This window comes from Musa acuminata, chromosome BXJ1-6, assembly GCF_036884655.1.
Source record: "Musa acuminata AAA Group cultivar baxijiao chromosome BXJ1-6, Cavendish_Baxijiao_AAA, whole genome shotgun sequence".
In the NCBI taxonomy this organism is placed as follows: domain Eukaryota; kingdom Viridiplantae; phylum Streptophyta; class Magnoliopsida; order Zingiberales; family Musaceae; genus Musa; species Musa acuminata.
In genome coordinates, this window is record NC_088332.1 from 5953605 (window position 1) to 5971993 (window position 18389).

At 39.4% G+C, this 18389-nt stretch overlaps 3 protein-coding genes across 3 annotated transcripts; 1 reads left to right on the top strand and 2 right to left on the bottom strand.

Moving 5' to 3' along the window:
• The first annotated feature begins 4562 nt into the window (after nt 1-4562).
• LOC135675846 (probable WRKY transcription factor 41) lies at nt 4563-6128 on the top strand. The gene is made up of 3 exons (XM_065186432.1): nt 4563-5030; nt 5114-5239; nt 5320-6128. Exons 1-3 carry the CDS (start codon nt 4735-4737, stop codon nt 5873-5875), a joined length of 978 nt encoding a protein of 325 aa, XP_065042504.1. The 5' UTR covers nt 4563-4734; the 3' UTR covers nt 5876-6128.
• Nucleotides 6129-6374: 246 nt separating this feature from the next.
• Nucleotides 6375-7270, bottom strand: LOC103987057 (uncharacterized). Its single transcript, XM_009405244.3, has one exon. It carries the CDS (start codon nt 7170-7172, stop codon nt 6744-6746), a length of 429 nt encoding a protein of 142 aa, XP_009403519.2. The 5' UTR covers nt 7173-7270; the 3' UTR covers nt 6375-6743.
• A 1103-nt stretch (nt 7271-8373) lies between these two features.
• On the bottom strand, nt 8374-14987 carry LOC135675847 (ubiquitin-conjugating enzyme E2 10-like). The gene is made up of 5 exons (XM_065186433.1): nt 14863-14987; nt 14684-14768; nt 11812-11939; nt 10458-10562; nt 8374-8870 (listed from the first exon to the last, which is right to left on the bottom strand). The coding sequence occupies exons 2-5, from the start codon at nt 14751-14753 to the stop codon at nt 8727-8729; spliced, it is 447 nt and encodes a 148-aa protein (XP_065042505.1). The 5' UTR covers nt 14754-14768; nt 14863-14987; the 3' UTR covers nt 8374-8726.
• Between the last annotated feature and the right edge of the window lie 3402 nt (nt 14988-18389).

An 18389-nucleotide genomic window follows, 5' to 3' on the forward strand; every position in this document is an offset into this window, starting at 1 on the left:
ATGCGATCGGAAGTCCATTTATTGGATTTGGGGCTCCTACTTCGTCTTCCTTCTTATCGTTAATTAGTCAAACCTTACGTTGGCCTGAGAAGGACTAATTAATGCTCCCTCTATCCAGCAAGGATGGGGGAGGAGGAACGCAATCCGTCTCTCACAATCCTGATCACTATTCTTATCCGATTGAATGATCGATCCTTACAAGTTTAAGTTCCAAATTCTAGTTTTGTTTCTGTTTATATTGATCAGATATAGACCTTCTTTCTCGTCGAGAAGACAACCTTTGTTGGTCGTCAGAATCCAAACACGGATTTGTTGTGTGTCAGCTGTCACGTCCAACGGTGGGAGGAAAACTTCACCTCCCACATGAAAGTTACTTCTCCAAATTGAGGTGGACTAAGCATGTCGTCTCTCGTGGTCGACACAAGATCCGCGGTAGATCCTGGTTCTCCCATAAATATCTTTCCAGGATTCGATGTCTCCTTGTGAGCGCAGCGTGATTGATATGAAGCTTTGACGTTAAGTTCTGTTCCAAGACAAACTTAGGTGTGAGAACGACGTTGACCAAAAGAAGAAGAAGCTCACAGAAGAAAAGATCCCATTCGAGACAGGCCAAAAGAATTAGGCCAGCAATCTGCATCGAGACTAATCGATTTCACCACCTTAAAGTCCGGTGGATTTAGTCCAAATCCAGGCACAGAATCGGAGATGCTAACATAATCGACTGACTTCGTGTATGCTCCGTAGGATATCTCTGCTTGATCGGAAACTGGGGACTTTAGAACGAAGGAAGGCTTGTGGTGGTGCAAAGAGCGGTCTCATAGATGGAATCCGTGCCCACGTTGTACAATACACATTACACCGCAGCATCGACAAGCCCATCAATCACCACCTCGAAAGGTCTCCATCAGTTGTTGTTGTTGTTGTTGCTGTGCAGAGGCAATGATGGAGCTCTCCACATGATGCACAGGGAGAGGTCTCGCAGCGAACACCACAAGAGATGGGGGCTACAGTCCGTCCAGGATGTAGTGTGCAGTCGCAGGGAACTTTCCAAGGGGTGAGCTTTTAACACTTGCATGAACTGTGAGAGGAGACAGATGTGAATGCAGCGTAGCAGTCTGAAGTTGATGTTTGTGGAATGAACTCAGAGGTGTCAACTCTTTTGGCAATGGAAAGGGGAGCAGTGGGGTGAGGTGGCCAAGCAATTGTTGGAGACAGGAGAGGGGGACAGAGCGAGCATGTCCACAAACACATGGCCTTCACAGTGTGGTTTCATGGAGAACAGCCATGGCCACAAGGTTGTATGTATGTATGTATGTTTGTATGTATGTATGTTTGTAGGTGAATTGATCTGTTCAAGTGGTACATTGCCATTCCTATGGTTAAATTGCGAGAAGAGTAAGCTTTCATGGATTGACAGTTGCCATGAGAAAGAGTAGTAATAAACAATGTATCAAATCTTTTTCAATAGCCAAAGTTGAGGATCCATATAATAATATTATTATGGCTTGTTATTGTTATTATTAGTATTATTGATATTATTATTTTTACTTCTTGTTTAATTTTTATGACAAACACCGATAAAATTATAATAATGTATAGTTCAAAAGACCCATATACAAAGATAAAGACTCACACAGCTTAGCTTGACTCATTAAGAAATTTAGTTTTGATAGTCAAAATCTTAACTTGAATCTAATCTTAATTTGATCTTAAATATGAATTTATTATATTTATTTTAGTTCTTTAGATATAGATGCTAAATTTGTATCTGACAAATTGTTTATATGATGCAAAGAGTAAAAAGTGAAGACAATATTTGATTCGAAGAACTTATTATCAAGTAATCAAAATTTTTACTAACATATCCAACAAAGTATATATAATGATAAAACATGATAGAAGATCATGATAGAGACACACATGTAATATCTTTATTTTTTTTATATTCAAAATGATTTGGAGATTAATCACAAATTTGAAGAGCTAATTTGATTACGTTATTTTAGTGATTGATTAAGAAAATTTTCTCCCTAAGTATAAATACTCATCTCCTTAATGAATAGGTTTATTTCACAACCTATTTCTCAATTCTATGTATACATATATTAGATACTAAACTAAACTCCTATTCAGCTTGAATTAGGAAGCCTAATATCCACAAGAAGAATTTACAGAGCTAAAAGAATATAAGCTATAATCAATTAAACCCATATAGCTGGAATTATTTCTCTCTCTCTGTAATATATATATATATATATATATATATATATATATATATATATATATATATATATATATATATATATATATATATATATATTGAAGGCCTTTTTTTTTTTTTTGCATGCTCATCTCAATCCAGCTTAAATTATGTCTATCTATGATAGATAATGTTATCATTTAATATGTGCATGTGATTCCTGCACATATTCTATATCTCCTCACACATCATGCAGTCAGCCTTGCAGTCTTACCAACCATTTCCACCACTTTAAGAGCTTTGAACTGGTCATGGAAACTGCATCTCCCTTATTGTCTGCAGTACAAGGCTTGAAGTCAACTTTGATCCCTGTTGCTTCTTCTTCTTCTTCTTCTTCCTCCTCACCTCATGTTCAACGAAGAGAGTTATTGACTGCAACCTCCTTTTGTAGTGTTGAAGGTTGAAACTTGGAACAAAGACTTCATGGCACCAAACTCCCACTGTGTAAAAGGAATCAGACAGTCTCTGCTTAGTGACTGTTCAGTATCAGATATGATAAGAAACATGAGTTGTGTATCTGTGTACTTCTATTGACTGCCTCTGCAGTAGAATTTGATGGACAACTGTTCTATGTTTTGAAAATTGCTCGAGTTGGATTATTGTGCTGTAGTTGCTTAAATTGGTCTGTCAGAAACATTAAAATGAATCCCATCAAAAAGTCAAATCAATATTTAAGTTGTTGACTGGTCATGCAAGATATGTGGTGCAGATGCTTATCTGTTTTCTTTAAAGAAGTACTATACAGTGTGTGTGGAAGAGAGAAGCTTTTGATTCAGTGAAGACTACTAGAGGAGCTTAAGATACAATTTTCTCTGCACATGACAGAGAAGGAGCTTATTTGAATGACCATGATATTGGAGTCAAACCATGATTTAGGTCCAAAAATTCATCACAATTCTGAAGAACTGTGTTAAATGCTACCTGCTTCTTTGATGCAGATTCCAAGCCTACATAGCCTACTGATATGTGTTGCATGAATTCCTACCAAGAATTTTGGGAAAAGGTCTACAGCTGATCATGGAAAATATGATGAACATGGCAGAAGCAGCTTTTGTTGAAAGCAGAAGGGTATAAGTGTTGATGTTCTTCCAACCCAATAATTTCTAGTGGAAACTATCACAGAGACAAAATTTCTCCTAAAATGACTCCATGCATTTGGAGGTTTGTGAAGGAAATCCTCAATTCTGTGGAGTTTCCTGAGAACAATCATCACTGGTCCAATGTTTTCAGTGTTTCTCAAAGGAAAAAATAGTGGCTTTCTTCAGCTGTATCCATATAGACAACAAATTATGATTCCATCTTTTTTTTTTAATCCACCTTACAGTTGAAAAAGATGTTTTATGGGATCATGAGAACATGATTGATGGATGCACATGAGAATATAATTTTTATTTTTTTTAAAAAAATAAAAAATAATAATATTGGGATCGGTCAGTATAGTCAATTCGAATTACTTGAGAGTTTGGAATCATAAATTGAAGTAGAAAATTTTATGATCTAAGATTCATTTCTTTTATAAATACCTTATGCATGTTCAGATTTTAATCGAGATAATTCTATTTTTATTAAATAAAAATACAAAATTTAATAGAAAATCTAAGGATTATGAAATAATTATTTGATTTATTTCATAATTATTAATCTCTAAGATTTTTTTTTTAATATCTATATAATGGCTCAAATGATTATATCAAATAACAACAAATTATGGAAGCAAAAGACAATTTGTGTGGGTTGATTTTCCTGTGATTGCAGGAATATATACATACATACATACATACATATATATATATATATATACATATATATATATATATATACATGTATATATATATATGTATATATATATATATATAGGAAAAGCTGAGTTGTGTTTCGCGTGTGAAGCGAAGGGTTTGCTCCTTTCGTCACCGCAACGTAAGCTAAAATGCCACACTTGACGTCACTTTGCTACCACTTCTCTCTCTCTCTCTCTCTCTTCCAACTCTGTCCCGAACGCGGTAACGAAGATAGATTGAAGATTCTTAGCCATTTCTTCCCTTCTTCCCCATTTGACTCGTCTCTCTCTCTCTCGCTCTCTCTCTCTCTCTAAGATTTGAGCGTTGAATCGGTCAGCACAAAGCCTTCTCTCAGAATCCCTATTCTCCTTTGACCAACGACCGGTCTCTGGTTGACCAGCAAATGAAAGGAACGAAGAAGAATAAAAGAAAAAAGCACTTCCTGCTCTTAGTCAAAGTTCCATCTCCCGTCATCGGCACAAACCCTACCCTTCTCGTTATAATCCTTTCCCCCTCATCAGGTTTAGATCCCACTCACATCCTTTCTTTATCTGCGTCATCCTTCTTCTCCTTCCTTGGAATGGAGCGAGACGGAGAGCGGCACTACCTGTGAATCCATGTGGCCGTTGCTCTCGTGGAAGCATCAGACACAGCATTGGCTTCTTGTTCTAGCTGAGCTGGTTTAGGACGTGGGCGATGGACCTCAGCTCGCTCGTCGAGGTGCTAATGCACGGGGAGGAGCAATTGAGGCAGCTCGAAGCGTGCCTCGATGTGCATTCGCCTGTGGAGCACAAGAAGCAGCTCGTGCTGCAGGCGCAGTCTCACTTCAAGCGGGCTATTTCCATGGCCAAATCCATCGACCACGAGCGGTTCCGGCAGGGGCCCGGCGCCAGCGCCGCAGCGTTGGACTCGCCGCGTTCCAACAGCGGCGGGAGCGACAACTCCGACAAGGCCCTGAAGGAACAGGAGCGCAGGGAGATGTGCAAGAAGAGGTAGGTGGAGGGATCGATTCGTGGCGGGGAGCTTCTTCTACTTCAAAGCAGAGGAGGTTTCTTACTGGATCATGGATGTGCAGGAAGACTCTGCCGAAATGGACCAGCCAGATTCGAATCTCGTCGAGCGAAGGGGTGGATGGGCTCGACGACGGCCATAGCTGGAGAAAGTACGGGCAGAAGGAGATCCTTGGAGCCAAGTACCCAAGGTTACCATTCAAAGCTTCTTCTTCTTCTTCTTCTTCGACTCTTTCTTCCCTCGGTGCTCACAGTAGGCCACTATTTGCAGAGGCTACTTCAGATGCACTCACCGCAACACCGTCGGATGTTTCGCCATGAAGCAAGTGCAGAGATCCGACGACGACCCCTCCGTCTTCGACATCACGTACCGAGGAGAGCACACTTGCCCCCAGAAGCCGCGAACCGTCGCGACCTCGGCCCTGCACCGACCAGACATCCACCAAAGCCAGCAGCGTCCTCGTCAAGATCAGCAGCTGCTTTTGAGCTTCCAAACCAGCCTGAAGGTGAAGACAGAAGGCTCGAGCTTCGAAGACCCAGACCAGAATTCTCCCTTCTCCTTCTCTTCGACCCCGATGAGCACTTTGTGTACGCCCCCAACCCCAGAGAACAAGTTCATGGGCAGCTTCTCGCCATCACCATGCCGGGCGAGCAGCTTCGGAGAGGCTCCACCTCTGCATATAACAGAGTCCGACCTCAGTGACTTCATCTCTGCCACGACCTCAGCAGCCACCTCCTCCGCCATGGACATCGCCTTCATGCTTGACTCAGTGGGGTTCGACCCAGCTTTCCATTTCGATGCTTCGAGCTTCCTCCATAACCTGTGACCGACAGAGAAGCAGAGCAGTACGTGAAGCCCCTTCTCAATCATTTTGAGGAATTCTTCCCTTATAACATAAGTAGAATTTGCAATGGCATCTGCTGCTGCCTTTTTGCTATAGATTTTAACTTGAATTTGGTGTTTCAATTAGCAGTGTGTAGATGAGAGATGATGTACTCTGTAGTAGAACATAGTCGTAGTGTGACGCTTGTGATTGGAACTCCAGCATCTCAAGATAAATCTATTTCCTTGGAATGTCATCAGTATGTATGCTTGTCGTCGGGTCAAACGAATCAAGAACATGTATGAGCTCCATTGCAGTAGATGCAAAAACTGAGCCATGTACTTAGGAAAGAAACAAAGGTGCATGAGAAATCTAACATAGAAGAAAAGGATGATGATTTAGTGCAACAGGTCCCATCCATGTGGAATCTATTAAGGATCAATGTAGATAGAGAAGGATTCATGTACACAGAACAAGATTAGTGCAATAGGTCCCATCAATATGTAATTTAGGAAAGATCAACATCATCATAAACATTTCATTCTACTGCTCCAAAGAAGAAGAGACTGCACTGATGACAAAAATATTATGACCACAACAAAATAAAATTAGCCATCACATCATCTTCCAATCACCTTTTCTTTAATCTTTACTGTGTACATTTAATAGACATCACCTTTGTTTCGTCTACCTCAAGAAGAAGACAACCCACGAGAACACTGCACACATAACGTGACCTCTATCTATCGCCCACAGGTCAAATTCCCCATGTCCAAACTACCCCCCGGCTTCTTCCCTCTCACTGGAACAATAGTAGCTGCTCGGGATCATTAGTAGAAACCAGAAGCAGGCCCAAGGAACGAAATCTTCGTCATGAGATGGGTGCCAGTGGCTTCACAGTCGAGGCAGTGAACCGCTCCGACACGGTCTTCCTCACCGCTCTATCGGTCTCCGGCGAGGCCGTCTCCTTCTCACAGACCTCCGGGATGGACTCGAGTGGGCCAGACCGCAAGTATGCGGCGTGCAGCGCCTGCTCCTGGTGCCCGTGCGACTGCAGTTGCACCCCGAACATGGACTTCATGCGGAGCACGGAGCGGAGGAGCTTCTGCACCGATCTGGAGAACCTGGATCGCTTCTTTCTGGGGGGCGCCAGTGCCGGTGGAGGCGTCTCGGAGAGGTGCGGCATGGACATGCACCGGGCGGCGATGGCCGAGTCGAGTTGCCGCATGAAGGACTTGAGCTCGAACGAGTCGTAAAGGGAGCTGCCGCAGTCCCATGCGAGGCTTCTATCCGTACCCATCAGACAGGATGAGGTCGAGGAGGGAGAGAGAGAGAGAGGGTCTTATGAGAGGAGGAGAGATGGGAGAGAGGCTTTACAGGTGGACGAACGCGGGCCTAACGCGTCTCCGACGTAAAGGAAGAGTCACGACGGCTCCACTCCTGCCATTAAATTACTGGGCGCTTGGGGGTGGTGGTGGTCTTGAATGAGATGAGGTCCACGCAGACACAGTTATACTGAGTTGTACTCTCTCAAAGCTACATAACGATGATGATGCCAATTGAGTCCGAATGGAGTGGGATTAAATGGAGATATTACCATCTTTTTATATTTGATATGCCTAACATAGTCAACAATGAAATCTTATTATGGTACATATGGGTCAACTATGATGTGATCTCTCACCTATGATCATCATCATACTCTTTGATTCTATTCACGAATAATTTTATTTATTTATTTATTTTTATCATATATCAACTACAAAACCAATAATCATAATCCGATATGATGAGATAATTACTCGTCTCTCATATATTCATATAGCCTTCTTTTGTGAGAGTAAACTATGGTGTTACAGTATTAGCCTAAACTATGGGTAATACTTTACATTGAAGAGTTGCAACCAATGGTAGATAAAGAGGACCAGAAATATAAGAGATTGAACCTTCTTTTTAGCATTACCATCTAATTCTCTGTTTAAGTTGTTCTTCACTTCTCATCTGTTATAAAGTTTATCAGCCATGTATAAAAATTAGGCTTTAATTTAATTTCCCAGTGACTACTAATACTAATCAAACTCCTAATTTGAGATACTATTGGAACCCAAAACTTAATCTTCATTCCTTACAAAATTTCTTTTTTTTTTTTTTTGTTCTCAGACCAATTTCCCATTCAAAAACCTGAAAAAGACAATCATGCATAGCTTTTGTGCAAAGTGCAATGCAAGAAAATAAATACCAGAGCATAAAAAAAAGGGGGAATTAAACGAGTGAAAAAAAAAACAATGCAAAACAAAAGAAATTTGACATATACATGTTTCTGGTTAGCTCCAGACATGATCACTTGCTTTCAGATTGCTTAATATCTTTTGGAACCTAAACACCTTTGAGACAAACTAAAGCAATCAGTATAAACATATGATGTGTTACAAGAATTGGCATGGACATATTGAGACTGAAAAGGCTAAAGAACAGTAAAGAACGCAACGCGAAACCAACCATAACTAAGGCTGACAAGATTTTATAGGAGAGCAGCCATTTTTACACTAGTAGAAAGTGACCATTTAACAGGGATAACACAAGAGTCTAGGCCAGAAGAAATTGAGGTGCATAGGCCCAAACTGTAATTTCACATGCAAATATTCGAGCCTCGAGTGCATGATCTGCTTCATAAATATAACAAACGAGTGATAACAGACATAAACCATGTCAGATATATATATATATATATATATATATATATATATATATATATATATATATATATATATATATATATATATATATAGTTAAAGCACCACCTGATATAGAGCACAGGGAGAGAGGAAACAACCTCCACCTCCAGCCACCACGTCTAACCCATGGCATACTTCTGGGTCCAGCTCCGTGCAGTGGTCTCATACTTGTTACTATCAGTCTTGTAAATGTGTGCAATCTCTGGAACCAATGGATCATCAGGGTTTGGGTCCGTCAGAAGTGAACAGATTGAAAGCAATACCTGAAAAATAGCCAAAAGCAAACATCAAGGGCTTCATTACTTATCTTTAACATTATGTGGCCGACGGTGGTATATTGTAGTTTCATAGGTCTGAATAGGGAAAAACAGTCTTTCTGCATGAGGAAGTAACCTGCAGGCATCTAAACACTGTCGCTATCCCACAAGGGTGGAAGTCTCATGCAATGGGCTGCCCTTATTAAAAGCATTAATGGAGTGATGTAACTTATCTTAAATTGTTGCTCCACAAGTGAACCAACATATCTATCCAAAAGAATTCTCATCAGATACAAAAGTAGTCACAAACGTATAATAAGCTGCTTATTACAAAACCCGAAAACAACTCACTTATTTATCAACCAAGCAGAGGTTAAGCCTTGCCAATTGGCCTACCTCCCCTTTTATTGGATATTTAATACTAGATATAGTAACCACAACAAATACCTTGCACCAGCCTCAGACAAGATCAAACAGATTAGAGGTGGAACAGACCACTCCAGTCCATGTGCTTGGACGTCCAAAATGAGGATTCAATCAGACGAAAAAAGATTTGAACCCTCCCAGGTCCTTCTATTTAAGATCATATGAATTGAAGAACTCCCATTGTTTGGTCACAAAAATATAGAGTACTCTTCATTTTTTATACCAACTGACGTAGTCTGCCTGCAGGACTCGAAGACATACCTATGAGATTTGGCTTTCAATAATGGATGAGGAATATCAGATCTTAGCCTCATGTTAACTGATATACCATTGTCATTAAACCTTCAATGATTTATGTTGGACTAACTTATTGGTACCAGGAGTTTTCAAATGTTCTTTTTTTTTTCTGGAAAAGACGTAAAATAGATCCTTCAGAACAATGCATCCAATGTGGTAAAGATAGTAGTCTGCTCAATCAATTTTATTAGGTTATTAATTAAAACTGCAAACACATCCTCCAAAAAGGAATAGATTTTGACAAATCAGTTGTGACTAGTAACACTACATCTGTAGAATATACATTTGTGAAGGACTTTGATGAATTAATATTGCGATTGATGCTTTGATCATTTATCATGTGCATTACTTTATATAAGCATAGCTCATTTCATCTATAAAACCTACTAAACTGGAATGTCTCCATGAAGAAAATCAAAACAATTCTTTACCTGCTACACCATCCACAAACTGCCAACTTATGAAAATTAGCTTAATTATCTACCATAAAAACTGCATCAGCTGACAATCAAGTTACTGATTAAGAATAAGAGACCATCATTGATAAAGGAACAAAAAGTTAGCTGTGTGGTGTCATAAACCAATCCATTAAACTAAAACGGATGAACTTTAATAAATAGTTGTCAAGCATAAATGGCAGTTGATAGTTCAAATGTAAGCAAATACATTTACCATGACATCCTATGAAAATTTAATGGGTCAAAATTCCAGGAAAAATATTAAGTCTATAGCTTGGTTCTTCTATGAGGGAATGATGGCAATGAATAGTTAGATCTTAGATGTGTAACTAGTGAATGTTTATGGCTCAAGAAACCCAGGAAAAAACTGCTTAAAATTTCACTCGACCATTGTAGAATATAAATCAGTAACCTTGGAAATGGTTAATGCAGGGCTCCATTGCTCTTTTAAGATGTCAAGGCAAATGCTTCCATTGCTGTTGATATTTGGATGGTAGACTTTTGTCCTGAATGCTACCTGCAAGAATCAATCATCTATTAACTTAGCAAACACTTCACATCATGTGACAGTGTCAGTTAGACCATATTAATCCTATTTTTGATAGCAGCCAGGACCCAAATTATCTCTGTGGTGGGCCCAAATTACTTCACTTCATCTGTAAACTATCAAGTAAAATCAGTTAATGACATAGCTGTTCTGTATACAACCAGGAAAATTACTTGAATGACATCTTTAATCAAGAACCCACATGCAGCAATGGCAGAGATTTCAAGATAGCAATATCAATTTACAGAATAAATAAAAACCTGCCGAAGACCTGAATTACAAGAATGTAAAAGTCAAACAATTAGTTCAATGTCACCAAAGGGACAAAAAGAAACCAAACATCTAGCTTTGAGTTCCTGCTCTATGAAGGTTTTGTTTCAAAGAAGTTGAGACTTTTCTTAATTTTGTATCTCTAGAACCTTGCCCTGTAGTGAGACTGTGAGAGTGAATATGATACTTTTCTCATAAATAATCTTTTTTAAGGAAATTTTAAGAAGACAAAGACTCCTCATCAACATGTCTTTTCAACACTAAATTGTGTTTTTTCGCTCCTTTTCTTTTTTCCAGAAATTTTAGGTTTGCAATCCAAATTTCATTGTGAATAACCACCTTTTATTTTGGCATAGTAATGAAAAACACATCTTTCCAAATAGGTATTTAGTAAAAGTTCCGTTACGATCACTAAGACATTTCTCTAATCACCAAGAAAGGACCAAGACTAAGATCATCGAAAACCTTACTAAAATCTATTCTCGATGCTAATCTTCCGTGAACAAATTATATCATAATTAACTTGTAATTTTATCAAGATAGATTCGAACATGCAGCAAACTCCTTCACAAACAGAAGCCTATGCAGCAATCGAGCTGCATAGCCACTAATTTGGTCATCACTTAATTCTTGAAGCTGTCATAATCTTAATCTTAGGAAGGTTATTAGGGTAAGCAGTAGCATATCAAATTTATGCTTGATATGTCTGAACAGCTTTTGCATTTGTCTAGATCAATTATTGATGCATCATGCTGCACTTATAGCCACAGTGATAACTAGAACTGAGCTTATTCCTAAATTATGCATTACTAAAAGATAAAGGTAAATGAAAGCTAAGCAATCCAGATAAAAGAACAGTTTCTAAGTAACATCTTGAAGCAACACAAGGAAGTTCAAGCCAACAGGAAGCCTAACAAAAAATTTAAACATTCACTGGAGTTTATGGTACCTTGGGTGGTTTGAATGGATAGTCTGGAGGAAAGTGGATGGTTACTAGAAAGACGCCCCCAGCATAAGGACTATCAGGGGGACCCATTAGAGTAGCTTGCCAATGAAACATGTCTTCTGCCACAGGGCCTATTAAGGTGCAAAACCAGTCGAACTTACAAGGTAAATATAAAGTTTATGATCCTAGAAAGTCTTCAAATATCATAAAGTTACTGAAGAATTGATTACGGGAGAAACAAATTCAAGCTTTAAGCTCAAAAATACAAGTAAACTAGTAAGTGTTTTCTTGCATGACACTTTATGCTGGAAGTGTGTGGGAGTCACCTGAACAATATATAGCATATGAACACAAAACACGTGATTGCAAAGTCCATTTATTACAGAACATACAAATATTCAATCTTTAAATGATCGACACAATGCAATGACAAAAGTGAACATATGATTGAATTGAGTTATGAATGCTTCACCGGTTCAGTGTTTTCATATTTTTCATGTTTCTAAGAAACAAGAGACTTTTCGTTTCCATCTGCTGAAGTTGGCTTGCCTAATATGTAATTGAACGATTCACCTTGTATGTCTGACAATATCCTGATACAAGGATTGTTTTTTTGCAGCACTCTAGCAAATGCGTAGCAACAATAGCTGGCAGATTTTGTGTATTTAGTTTAGAGCACCAACATAAGAAATAAAAGCATATTTATACAACTAAAAAGATATGTTACTCGCCTTTTAAATGATGGATGAAACATTCAAACATTAGAGACTGTACCATATCATTTATACATGAACATGATTGCAAAATCCACAGTGCAAATACTAGAAACAATAGAATAAATTTTCCTGCTAAAACAAGTGACAATCAAAGGCTCGCTGTTACAAGCTTGGAATGCCCCTTTTAACTGGAAGATGAAATACAAAGTTCATCTCAAGAAAATTCTGGTTACAATAAAGATCTATGTCTGCAGAAAACTGTGAATCTGGAAATGACCTAACAGCAGCAATTGATTCTGTCCTTTCACCAGAGGAGAGAACTCATGTTTGTCCACCATTTTGATTCAACGACAGACTGGCACAAAAGTTAAGCCTCAAAAGCAAAAAGTTTATTTAAAAAAGGATCTGTGACAAGATCCTTCAGCTCCTTCATGATTCGCTTTAAAGACATTGCTGAAGACCTTATTTGGTTAAAATGGCAGATTGATCCAAACAGAATAGCAAAATAAAGAGGCAATGTAATGCTGAGATATGAGAAAGGAATGGCACCGGAAATTCTTCTGTCCTACACAATGTCGGTTACGAACAAAAGGAATAGTACCTAAGAAGCGTGAACCAATCTTTTTTTTCTCTCTTTTCTTGAGATGATAAAATATACTGAGTCAAATATATATATTCATATGTATATATTGAGTCAGAGCTTCACTGTTATTATTGCAATGGCACACAAAAATTTGTGTAAGTAGCATTGACAATTTGCATTGTCACAATCAAGGTCTTCAATTTCGAATAATACCGCCCGTACCGGGCAGTACGTACCGATCCGCCAACAAACTGATACACGAACCGTCCGCTATCGGGCGATATATATATATATATATATATATATATATATATATACCGAGCGGTATACCGCTCGATATACAATATCGTACCATACCGAGCGAACGTCGAAACTCTAGTACGGTACGAAATTACGAACCTTGATATATATATATATATATATATATATATATATATATAGGCGACGTCGCCCCGCGTGGGGAGAAGAGAGGCGACGTCGCATATTTTTATTTTTATTTTACTTATATATATATATATATATATATATATATATATATATATATACAATATCGTACCATACCGAGCGAACGTCGAAACTCCAATACGGTACGAAATTACGAACTTTAATATATATATATATATATATATATATAGGCGACATCGCATATTTTTATTTTTATTTTACTTATATATATATATATATATATATATATATATATATATATATATATATATATATATATATATATATATATATATATATACCGAACTATACCGGTCGGTATACAGCATCGAGCCGTGCCGAGCGAATCTGGTATGGTACGACATTTCAATATGTGTCTAGATTCCTGACTGTTAAACACTTTCTTACTGCATATTGGATATAAATGCATTAGACGATCTAAACCATCAGCAATTGAACCCAGCAGCCAATAAGACCTAGCGCAAGAGAGACGTTTAGGATGAGCATGATATCAAGAACAGATGATGTTAAGGAGTATGACACATTTATTTCAGAATACTTGATGTCTAGGATAAGTTTATGTACAGCTACTTCAAAAAAAGAATGGAGCATTAATAGGCTCTACTTATCTCTATCCTAAATGTAGCATCTGCAATAACATCACTCGTGAATGAACAACCGAACACCCTCAAAGAATCAAATAATCAGTTCTCGTGGCCATCAGCTAATATGTGCACACCAGTAGCATCATCCAAGAACCTAAACAGAATTCAACCTCTAAATTCAATATGAGCCCCTATAATAAAATACCATGAGGAGGTTCCAAGTTGCGGCACTAAAACTAGCTTTAAAGAGGGAAAAGGGAGGAAAAAGAAAGAACTCTTCGAGACGACTGGGGTCGCAGCTCCCGTCGTACAAGAAACTTAAGAGAAGAACAAAAGCATACATCTTTACCGCGAAAATCTCAGATCTTAACCATTCCACAACGATCTCAAGGGGGAACCCTTCTATGCCGCAAGCATGCGGACCTTAAAACCCAAGCAGCTCATCGTAATCAGAAGAAAAAGAAAGCAAACGAACCAAATTTGACGAAATCACAAATCTAATCTAGCTTTATTTAGATCGGCGGTACCTGCACTGCAAGAAGTAGGGGGGTCCTTCTGAAGATCCTTGAGCTCCTTCAAAATCCGCTTGGAGGCCATGGCAAGAACGCCCGACTGTTCCAACCAACCCCAGAATCGATCGGATCGCGAAGAGAATGACAATAATTCGAAAAAAAAAACACACACCAGGATCGAACCAAACACGTACCTATTCGAATCTTCGAACCCTCTCCTCTTCTCCCAAATACGAGTCGAGCGGAAGAGGAAGAGAGCAAGGAGAAAGGCGTTTGTTAGGCGGAGCCGAGACTTATTCCCCGACACGCTTATAATAATAATAATAATAATAATAATAATAATAACAACAACAACAATAACAATAATAGTAATAATAATAATGATGATGATGGCACAGTCTACTACTACTATTATTATTATTATTATTATTATTATATGAAAATGATAGGTGGAAAGCGTGCCATTTGTGAGGATTATATATTAATAAAAATAAGTACTTTATGTTCCTATTTTATTGCTTTTCATTCTTTGTGTTTATTTGAGTGGCTGTTGTTCGATGCTGAGACTATAGTGGAGGCCACCATTCAAGAATTCAAGAATATATATATATATATATATATATATATATATATATATATATATATATATATATATATATATATCTCACAATAATAGCCCATTATGTACAATCCTTACAACAAAGGGAATGGCTTTGTCAGGAGCATATTGGAGCTCCAATTTAGATTTAACGGGTTTGGCATAATGGGCCATAAAGTTTCCCTTGCTAAGCCCATAGACATTTCAAGATATAAAAGCCCAGTTGACCTACATCGGAGAGGAGACTCAATTGGCCCATGATATATATATATATATATATATAATTCATCTTGAACTGTAATTCTCAATGCATTCATCGATCGGCATCAAAGAACAGGAAAATTTGCTGAATTAGGGAGATCCCAGTGATGGGCTATGGAGTTGGATCTGTGTTGCATGCACCAAAAGCTCATATACTGTTCATAAAGGGAGGACAACATGTTGCATCGTTACAGTATAGATTTTTCTAGAAACGTACGAGGTTGATTGCATGCGGTAAGACTCTAATTTCGATCATTGGTTGATGAGGCAAATTAAGGTTTGAGTTATGGCAAAAGAGTTGATTCATCAGGTATCGTCGTCTAGGGTTTACATGGGCAATATCATCCGATGACAGCATCAACGAGGAAGAAGACAACAGGGTTAAAAGACAGTGTTCTCGTGTTAACGCAATCGTCGATGGCCACCGCAGGGAACAAAGACTTGACCCATCGGAGTCTTTTCACCGTTCCATCGGATGTGTCATCCCCTACAGCGAGCTTAGGGGAGGGAGGGGAGGGGGGGTGTATGTGATCCAAACGAGTGGTGTTTTCGTGGGGAGAGCGAAGGACAGCGAAGTCTACAGCCCGAGGAGGCGTGATCCATGAGTTGTGTTTTCCTGGGGAGAGCAAAGGACAGCAAACCCTACAGGTTCGAGGGCGTGGAACAGCGGCTAGTTTTCCTAGGGAAAAGGACGAGTTAGCGGTGTTGATGCGATCGATTCCGAACACTGATGCCAGGATGGTTAAACCCTGGAGAGAAAAGAGCAGTTCCTTGTTGCTTTTGTTCTCAGATTCTCCCTCTGCCGTCCTGCCAAGGGGTCATTTCAACCAAAAAGCCTGAGAGGAGAGAGACGCAGCACGTCCAATCGGAAACTGTTTAGTAGTAGTGATGATGATGTATGTAGCTACGAGCTCTGCGTCATCTCCTTCTTCGTTAGAGACAGGTTTTTCACCTCTACATAAATGACGACGACGATTACGCATCTTATTTCATGCATCACGGATGAGCATGCATGCCTAGCCAGCAAGAATCCTCGCACAGAAGATTCGAGGGTTCTAAATCACTGTTCTTGATCCATGTTGTGCGAGTCCATCTAGGTGATGGCAAGCTACACTGAGCTAGAGAATGAGCTACACAACGTTGCAATCTCGATGAACAAAGGCGAAGCACAGTGACAGACCTAGTTTTCTGCAACTCAATGTGGAGGCACATCTAGTTATCTGCACTCTATGTGAAGGGCGCACGCAGTCGCATTCATCTTTCGGAAACGCTGTCTCGTTCTTCAGTTCCAACCTCGTCCTTTTTGGATGGATGTCACATGCACAAGGCCACAACTGATGTGCTAAGTCGAGCATCGAGTCTTGTTGAGACACAGCAAACACTTGTAGTTTGTTGTGCAGTGTTCAAAGAATTCAACATAAAACGGAGTACACCCAATCGAAAATGCAAGGAACATCATTCATGCAAATGTCTGATGAGTGGTACTTGTCCGGTGCAAGCTTTGGGATCATGTGGTGTGATCACATCAGTTTGTAATATAGTAGTTTAATTGGGGTTTCTGACATCCAAACGTGGAAGAGAACATAAACAACTGATAAAACTGGGATAACAAGCACGGAGAGAATGGAGTTGTAAGCAACTGTGGCAGACAACCGGAATCAAATCGGGCTGCAAAGCTTTCGAGACGACTGATCCTTTCATGGTTATCCATGTTTAGACTTTTCAGTAAGACTGCGTTGCACCAAACAGCACCCTCAACGTGGAACAGTGTTGCCACTTCGCTCGATTCGTCTGTTCATGAGTCCTTTGGTCGACCTTCACAGTGCAGGCGAGATAAAAAATGAGACAGCGAGAGAGAGAGAGAGAGGGAGAGAGGGGTTTTGCTCCTGAAGTACGCACGCTAGATTCGAAGGACCAATACGTGGAAAAGCTTACAAGGGTGGCACTGGTTGTACACAGTCGTTCAGTCGATACGACGGTGGTGGAACAGCTTCTACCCTCACACAATGCTCCTGCAGCGATCACTGTACATGAGCTGCATTACACATGAGAGTAAAGTTGAGATATCACGTAAAGGCAAAAGGTCTATAGTGATAACAAGAAGAGAACATGAACGAGTATTATTTTATTGCTTGATGTGATGTCAAAGCAGGATTTTTAGCTATTTAAAGGAGATGTGGATGGAGTGAAACCATGGTCACCAGTTAGATCTCATCTTCCCCTGTCTCCCTCTTTAGATCCTTGGCTTCTCTTATTTTCTTCTTCCTTTGCTGTTGGTTCTGTGTGTTCCTCTGAACGGTCGTATTGACATGGGATCTGCAAAGAGAGCTTCCTCCAGTCCACTCATGGGTGACCATGGGATTTGATTAGCTGCCGACTCATTCATCCACATGCCTAGCAGCAGGTGAGCGATTTGCTTGGCAGATGAGTGAATGATGCGGGAGGTAAGTCGGATCCCATGCCATCGTTGCTTGGACTGAAGGGAGCTCCCTTATCTTCCGACCCCATTCAAATGGTTCTCCTGTTTGGTCTCCTTGCATGCTGTACTTAAACCACTGATGCTTCATGACCATACTAATTTGTCTGAGAGAAACTCTGAACTTGAAATGCATTCTTTGTCAGGCCATACTCCTCCTTACCAGACAATACAAGTTTCTGCAGAGAGAAACTCTTTGTTTCCACTTTGGTTGGGTGTACAAGTTTCTGCAATCTCTACAGTGAGCTCAACAAAATCTACATCTCAGACTAAATCATTTGAGCTAGAAAGAGCAGCTTGTGACATCAGATATGGATGTTTATGCTCATCTTGTGTCTGTACTGATCATGTTGTTTGGTGCTGAACATTATGTCAGTGTCATCACC

Excerpts from the sequence above, each read along its gene's own strand:
- LOC135675846 (XM_065186432.1), top strand. The coding sequence starts at position 4,735 with ATGGACCTCAGCTCGCTCGTCGAGGTGCTAATGCACGGGGAGGAGCAA. Across the intron at positions 5,031-5,113 it reads AGGGAGATGTGCAAGAAGAG|GAAGACTCTGCCGAAATGGA; the intron begins GTAGGTGGAGGG and ends ATGGATGTGCAG. Across the intron at positions 5,240-5,319 it reads CTTGGAGCCAAGTACCCAAG|AGGCTACTTCAGATGCACTC; the intron begins GTTACCATTCAA and ends CACTATTTGCAG.
- LOC103987057 (XM_009405244.3), bottom strand. The coding sequence starts at position 7,172 with ATGGGTACGGATAGAAGCCTCGCATGGGACTGCGGCAGCTCCCTTTAC.
- LOC135675847 (XM_065186433.1), bottom strand. The coding sequence starts at position 14,753 with ATGGCCTCCAAGCGGATTTTGAAGGAGCTCAAGGATCTTCAGAAGGAC. Across the intron at positions 11,940-14,683 it reads CCCTACTTCTTGCAGTGCAG|GCCCTGTGGCAGAAGACATG; the intron begins GTACCGCCGATC and ends GCACCTTAATAG. Across the intron at positions 8,871-10,457 it reads CTGCATTAACCATTTCCAAG|GTATTGCTTTCAATCTGTTC; the intron begins GTTACTGATTTA and ends GCTATTTTTCAG.